Genomic DNA, 7,770 nt, shown 5'->3' with positions numbered 1-7,770 from the left:
ATAGGGGAAACAAAAAAAGAACATTCCATGCCATCTCTGAGCCACATACCTGCTAGGTCTACTTGTCTCCTTCGGATACAAAACAAAACAATAAAAATGGAAGAATAGGGGAGGGGAGCGACGACTCAAGGGAGGCTGCCATATCGATGTAATATACTCTCGGCTATACCCGTCGTATTCTAAAAGAGCCCAACATAAACAAAGGCAACACCGGCCCATCAAAAAAGAAAAGAAAGGCAAAAACGGTCCTGCTCCGCTATAGGCCTCCCAGCCCAGCAGACTCTGCAACGCAGCGTGGATCGATCACGACACGGGTGATCACTCGAGCATGAAAAATAAAGACAATATACCGGAGGGCTGGACATCTAGATGTGAGATCACTAAATTTCATCTAGATGTGTTTTAGCAACCCCACTAAAAAATAAACAAAAAGAAACATAAACACGGAAAGGACCGAAAAAACAGATGGACAAGGATGCGCATATCACTCGTGCTGGGACAACAACAGCACGTGAGCCGTGCTAAAAATATATGAATCTTGGAAATTGCATATATATAAAGAGAGGAAAAAAGAAGAGAAAAATGAACATCACAGCCTAAAAACCAAGCCTAAAACACACAAGAAAGGGCAAAAAAAAAAGACGCCTACAGCCCACGTACAGATGCCAAAGAGCAGCATACAGCAGGTCAACAGGGGCAACAAAAGCCAACAACGACGCCGTGTAACAGGAGCAGGCCGACAACCGTGTAGAGCCGTACACACGCAGCCCACACACAAACAAACCACAACTGTGCATAGACAACAGCGGCGCTACTTATATACAGTATATATAGAAAAAGGGACAACAGCCGCTAAAGTGGATTGCCAAGAAAAAAATGCAATACGAATCTTAAAGCCTTTAGATCATGTGGTGGAGAGGTTAGATGTGACATAGTTAATTTTCATCTAGATGTGAGTTAGTCTTTTCGAAATAATAAACACTATAATATCCCTCTTTGATCGCGGGAAACCCAAACTATAATATCTCACCAACTACATTATGCCTAACATTTTTCGCGGGAAAACCCAAACTATAATATCTGTTGGCTAGCTAGAATGGCACGTATCAAATCTCCATATGGCATCAGTAACTAACAAAAACCCTAGCCCAAAATCAAACGGATAGGGAAATAGAAATAATGGCTGACCTAGCACATCACGAGGAAGACAAATCAAGCAGCAATGCAGCGCAATATATCGTTGGAAGTTTTCCATTGATTGATTCGATCATAAGGACCGCAAAGTTCATTAGAAGATGCGAAAACAAAACTCAACCGATTTGGCATCGTTGGTGCCATACCATATCCCAACTAACACTCTTCGCTAAACAGATGTTTTTGTAAGCAAAAACCCTAACTAAGAACTGATAACAGATACTAGATGAATCCCATCTCGGTCTAGTTCACACCGACGAACTGTTTGATGGAGCCCTCGACCTGCTCCATGACGGCCGCCCATCCGGCCTGGGTCGGGTTCATGTCGTCCCAGTAGAAGTATTCCTCGGGGCCCGGGAGGCCCAGGCTCGGCGTGGTGCACACCTCGTAGAGGTCCCCGTTGGCGTCCGTGGCCCCGCAGAAGCTATCGGCCACGCAGCAGGGCGTGAGCCTGTGCTTGAACTGGCCCGTCGACCCCTGGACGATGGCGCTGAACGCGGCGTGGAGGTCGACGACGAGCACGTTGTCCTGGTCCCCGAGCAGCTGCTTCAGGATCTTGTTGTGGGTGTCGGCGCCAATGTTGCCGGCGTCGTCGCACGCGCCGTACTTCGCTGCCTTGGTCTGCGACGGCGCGCAGCCGATCGGGGGTAGGTTGTTCACGAGCACCTTCTTCACGCCGAGCTTGAGGAGGCGGTCGACGCTGTCGGAGATCCCGGCGGTCACGTTGCGGATGAAAGCGGTCACGTCGCCGAACGCTTTGGGGTGCGCGATGCCCACGCGGTCGTAGTCGGTGCCGGAGACGGCGACGAGCGCGACGGACTTGGCGAGACGCGCGGCCGGGATGGCGCCGGAGGAGACGAGTTGTGCGAAGGTGTCCACCTGCGCGCTCAGCGTCGGCACGCCGGCCGGCACAGAGTAGACGCCGGAGCCCCCCGTGGCGAACGTCATGCCGGTGTTGTCGCAGGACGCGTCGCCCTGCACCTGGTGCGCCGGGGGCGCCATCTTGAGCCCAAGAATCGTCGCTGCATGCCATGCACCATACATACATACACGTGAAATTCATTAGACATTACCGAAAACTTCATCTCAAATGACAGATCCTGGAGCTAGCTAGATTATGGATATTAAAAGGGGCTAGCTAGGTAGCTGGGTTGTTGAGAGAGATTATCGCACCGACGAAATCAGTTTGGACCTTATAGTTGGAGAATCGTCCGGTGGCCTGGGGCGTCGAGGAGACGGATCCGTCGTCCTTGCCGTAGGAACTGCCGTAGGGAATGTGCCACGGGCGCATGAGCGACCAGGCGAGGAGGAAAAAAATTGGGTGAAGACGGGCTGCAAACCTCCTCCCGTGCATACCCGCTCTAATCTATCGCCACCTGTCCCTGCTCTCCATCTAACGCTAGCCTCTCATCCGCCCCTGCGCGTATGTTTCTCGGCTCGAGTACCTCGCATCGGCTCCAGGAAAAAACTACGCGGCTCGTATCAATCACTTCCGCAATAATCGGAGTTTCCATGGCTGAGCGATCGGAGCCCTCTTCTCCAACACCACGCGATCGGACTGGTGGGCGTGGGATCCCTGAGTCGGGGATGGCCGCACCGCGCCAGAACGCCTCGCCGCCCTCTCTCTCCCATGGCTGCATCGGCCCGGAACGAGAGCCATGGCCGCCGCGGGTCGTGCACCCGCTGCGTGAAGTGTCACCTCCATCGAGAAGGACGGGAGTCACCACGCCGGAGTCCGGCACTGTCGCCGCCTTGGATCATGTAAACCATGCGGATGAGGACGGCCGCTGCTCCACCTCGTACAGCCCGCTGTCGACAGTGGCACCGGAGGCAGCAACATGCGACATAGACTTGCCGCCACCGCACGTAACAGAAGACCAGGAGTATGACACAACCAACATGACTGGAGAAAGAGGCCAGGAGGACGATCTGATCGACAGTGGTCGTGGAGCTGACGGAGAGGAGATACAACAGGTATGGTTGTTGCCTGGTTCTTTGAGATTGTCCCTTACAACAATCTCAGCTTGCATGTGTATAGTACATTATAGTACATTGTCATGCCAAAAGCTAGATCAGGAAGTCAAGATAAGATGTTTCTCTGTAATGAACAATTTGAGGATGACATATTAATAATTTTGTAAACAATGATTTACTCATATTTGATTTGATAGTACAATAGCTTATTCAAAACAAAGTATTCCATCCATGACGCACCTAATGTAAAATTAATGTGTTGTGAAGAAGAACATAATATATATTTTACATTGTGGTAATGTAATTTTAATTCTCAACACTTTTTACTGTAGATGGTTGATAAAGTTGGGCAAGCTTTGATTGTTCCCGAAGTGGGAAAGTCATTCGATTCAGAGCAGAAAGCATACGACATGTACAACACGTATGCCGGCAAGATTGGGTTTAGTATCAGAAAGAGCCAGACAAAGCGCCACCAAGATCGAACTATATACCAGAAATATATAGTTTGCAGTAATCAAGGAGAACGAGAAACCGAATCATCAAAGGCCACTACAAGAATAGGTTCTCGTGTTCAATTTAGTGTCAGTAGAGAGGGGATTTGGACAGTGCAAAAGGTTGTAACAGATCACAATCATTATCTTGCTAGTCCCAATAAGTCACACAAGTTGAGGTCCCAACGACGTATTGTAGAAGCCGACAGAGCGCTAATTGGCCAGATACGTGAAGTTGGGATGAAGCCATCTCAGGTGTATGATTTCATGGTAGCGTTCTATGGAGGAGTCGACAAAGTGCCATTCTCAAAAATGGATTGCAATAATGAGATTGGTAAGGAAAGGAAGAAGTATTTAGAATCCAATGATGCAAAAACATTGTTAGAATACTTGAGGAATAAGCAGAGGGAGGATCCAACATTTTTTTATGCGATTCAAGTAGATGAGAAGGATGGTCAGATAGCTAATTTTTTTTGGGCAGATGGTCAGTCCATTATGGATTACGCATGCTTTGGTGATGCTGTATCATTTGACACCACGTTTGATACCAATAAGTTCGAATTGCCTTTCGCTCCAATCCTTGGTGCCAATCATCACAAGCAGACAGTAATATTTGGGGCTGCACTGATATTTAATGAGTCCATTGATTCATTTGTTTGGCTATTTGAGACATTTCTCGCGGCAATGTCAGGCAAGCATCCAAGTACAATTTTCACTGATCAAGACAGGGCCATGGACGGAGCAATTGCTTATGTATTTCCAAATACAAGCCATCGTCTTTGCTTGTGGCACATCTATCTAAATGCTGGTAAACATCTCGGGCATGTAATTCATAAGCATCCTGAGAAGTTTCTACCGGATTTTAAGAGATGTGTCTATGAAGACAGATCCAAATACAAGGAGCGAAGGAATGAATAATGTCTTTAAGAAAAGATTTCGTAGGAAACTTGGTCTTTCCAAACTCCTTGTAGAGTGTGACAAGGTTACAGCGAGCCTTCGCGATAATGAGTTGGATGAAGATTTTAGTTCGCGTCGAAAGAACCCGGTTACTTATAGCAGTTTACCATTGTTGAAGACCGCGGCTGAATCATATACAAGTAGGATGTATTCTGAGTTTGAGAAAGAATTTAAAATGCAATTCACATTCTCGTGTAAACTGCTAACAAATGAAGGGCCAATCTTCACATATATGGTTACACATATGCGTAGAGAGCATGGAGCAACAGTCGTATTCAACAGTACGGATATGACTGTTACATGTTGTTGCAGAAAGTTTGAATCCATAGTTATGTGTACACATTTTTTATTGCAATATGATTTTTAATACAAGCTGATAAAATATGAAATGCATATCTGATAGGTTTGTTGTGCAAGCATGCTCTCAAAGTCTTCAACATGAACGATGTGTTCATTTTGCCATCGCAATATATACTAAACAGATGGAAAAAATATGCAAAGAGAGGCTTCTATATTGAGAAGCAAGGAACTGATACGGAAAATTTGAAAACACAAGTGGCCCGTATCTCACGGAAGGCAACATCTGTTGCATTGAAATGTTCGACAGTGAAAGAGCTTCTTGATGATTTGGAGAAAGCCATAGATAAGTTGGACTTGGAAGCAGATAATTCTCTTAGCAAGATGAAAGAAAAATCCAACGAGGTTCGGCTAGTTTCGACTGAGTGTGTTGCAGAGACATTAAAAGGTATTGTATCATTTAGAGTGCCTCCGGTGGTAAAAGGCGCAAAGAGTAAACGATCAAAAATCTCTCTTGAAAGGAAGAAAGGAAATAAAAAGAAAAATTCTAAAAAGAAAGGTATTGATCGATTGTACCCAATCTAGCAAAGCTATTATCCAGTATATGTTTCTATAGTCATTTTTATTTTTTTTATTTTTGTATGTCTGACTATAGGAGAAGATCCAAAGAATGCAACAGAAAATAGAGAGGAACACAATGATCCAGATGAATTGATCGTAAGACATGGCCTGTACTCATTATTTTCCTTTCATATTGTACTTAATCTGTTGTTTTAAACTATTTATCTTCCATGATGTAGGACCTTAATGCTAGTAGCATCGACGCTATGACAAACTTTGCAAATGATGTTCATTGGCAACCTTCGACCATAGATTCTTCCGTGATCCAAGGCGGATATGCTACTGCCTCAATGCCAACATTATCAAGTGACTTGTATGGTCAGCCTTCGACCATGGCTTCTCCCTTTATTGAAGGCGAATATGTTAATGCATCCATGCTAACATTCTCAACAGATGTGCACGGGCAGCCTTCGGCCACGCCTGCTCCTTTCGTCCAAGGCGGATTTACAAGTCTTTTACATGGAGTTCAATAAGAAGCCACATTGTCCTCGTCCGTTAGAAAGTTACATTTCAATAAATAGCAGTTCTGGACCTGTAGCATGTTTTCTGTTTTAACATGTGAGTGTGACATGGTTGAAGTTTGACGATTTTTCATATGCTTTCGAGAATCTCTCTCTAGAAGTAGAAAAAGAAGGACCACACAGTACACTCGAGTTTTTACCCGGCTTTACAGCCCCGTTACTATTCCCATTGCCACAACTTAATGAATTACAAAGACGGCTTTGTAGCCTTGGCAACAAACGCAGTGCCCACACATCCGTCGCGCTGCATGCACGGACATAATCTGCATGCCCACAGACGCACATGACCCGGCCGTGGCCACTAATCCCTGCACTGCCAAACTGCCTTGACCGGCCCATGCAAGTAGCTAGCTTATCCATCCCACGCATGCACTGACGCATGACGCGGACAGCTCCACTCCATCGGCCACACCTAACAGACTGACTACTACCACCAGTACACACGCATGCTACTGCCACGAGCACGCACACACACTACACATGCATGCCACGCTACTGCGTTCTACACGTCCCGTCCGTCCCACGCGTCACCGACACATCCGACGAACCCGACCGTATCCATATATCCCGCATGTCCCGCGCGCACCCGACGCGCCCGACGAGCCCGACACATCACACGCCGTGGCTTATTTCAACACACACCACCTAAGCCACGGCCTAGAGGAGTCTGTCGTCGTCGACATTGGCGCCGACCAAGAGAGCCTGCTCCGCCGCCGGTCCTTTCCGCAACTGCGGGCACTCGCGCCGGAAGTGCCCGTGCTCCCCGCACTTGTAGCAGTGCCTGCGCCTGTTGCCGCCGCTCCCCGACGCCATGCTGCGCCCATCGTCGTCGTCCCGAGCACCGCCGTGTCGACGCTCCCATGCTGCCCATTGCGCCGCCGTCATGAGCAGCTGCTCACCCCCGCGCTCGCCGCCGTCTTGCCCACGGCGCCGAACCCGCTCGTCGAACGCACGCAGCCGCCCGAGCGCTTCGTCGAACGCCATCGTCGTCACATCGTGGAACTATTCGATGCCGGGACGACGGGGAAGAGACGATCCGGCACCGTATCCAGCAACTTCTTGACAAGTGCTGCGTCGCCCAGCGTCTCCCCGAGGTTGGCATACCTCGCCGCCATCGCCGCGAGCCTCCCGCCGTACACATCGAGCTCCTCGCCGCCCGCCATCTTCATCCGGTCGAATTCGCAGCGCAGCGTCCCCAGCCTCGCCGCACGGACCCGATCGGCGCCGACGAACCTCACCTTCAGGGAGTCCCATACCTCCCTGGCGGTGAGCTTCGTCGAAACCTGCAGCAGCACATCCTCCGGCAACGACCCGAGAAGCAACGCGCGCGCCATCTTGTCCTTCCGCGCGTTCACCGCCGCGTCGCTCGGCGCCACCGCCTCCCATACGGTGTGTACATCGAGGATCGCCTGCGCCTTGATGGCCCAGATCGTGTAGTTGTCCGCGGTCAGCATCGGCATCACCATCGTCGCTGATCCGCCCGCGCCACCGCCATGCGGGACGAGCGCCATGGTCGCCGGTGATCGCTCGAACCGAAGCTCTGTATACCAATTGTTGTTGCAGCTCTCTCTCTTGTAGCTAGAGGTAGAAGAAGAAGGAGCACACAATACACTGGAGTTTTCACCCGGCTTCACAGCCCGGTTACTATTTCCATTGCCACAACTCAATGAATTACAAAGACGGCTTTGTAGCCTTGGCAACAAACGCAGTGCCCA

At 49.0% G+C, this 7,770-nt stretch overlaps 2 protein-coding genes and 1 pseudogene across 2 annotated transcripts; 1 reads left to right on the top strand and 2 right to left on the bottom strand.

The window, feature by feature from the left end:
- Positions 1–1,282: 1,282 nt before the first annotated feature.
- Positions 1,283–2,464, bottom strand: LOC147966263 (GDSL esterase/lipase At5g03610-like). Its single transcript, XM_087527178.1, has 2 exons — positions 2,368–2,464; positions 1,283–2,216 (listed from the first exon to the last, which is right to left on the bottom strand). The coding sequence occupies exon 2, from the start codon at positions 2,194–2,196 to the stop codon at positions 1,438–1,440; it is 759 nt and encodes a 252-aa protein (XP_087383304.1). The 5' UTR covers positions 2,197–2,216; positions 2,368–2,464; the 3' UTR covers positions 1,283–1,437.
- A 317-nt stretch (positions 2,465–2,781) lies between these two features.
- Positions 2,782–6,007, top strand: LOC147966262 (protein FAR1-RELATED SEQUENCE 5-like; annotated as a pseudogene).
- Positions 6,008–6,712: 705 nt separating this feature from the next.
- On the bottom strand, positions 6,713–7,566 carry LOC147966261 (uncharacterized). The gene is given in 2 exon segments (XM_087527177.1): positions 6,713–7,071; positions 7,074–7,566. Coding segments are annotated over 2 exon segments (852 nt in total).
- Between the last annotated feature and the right edge of the window lie 204 nt (positions 7,567–7,770).

Source organism: Triticum urartu, chromosome 6A, assembly GCF_056163025.1.
Source record: "Triticum urartu cultivar PI428250 chromosome 6A, HENAU_Tu73, whole genome shotgun sequence".
Taxonomy (NCBI): Eukaryota; Viridiplantae; Streptophyta; class Magnoliopsida; order Poales; family Poaceae; genus Triticum; species Triticum urartu.
The sequence above is the reverse complement of the archived record's forward strand: the minus strand, read 5'-3'. Positions and strand labels throughout refer to the sequence as shown.

Bases quoted from the DNA above. Each gene is read 5' to 3' on its own strand.
- LOC147966263 (XM_087527178.1), bottom strand. From the start codon at position 2,196: ATGGCGCCCCCGGCGCACCAGGTGCAGGGCGACGCGTCCTGCGACAAC.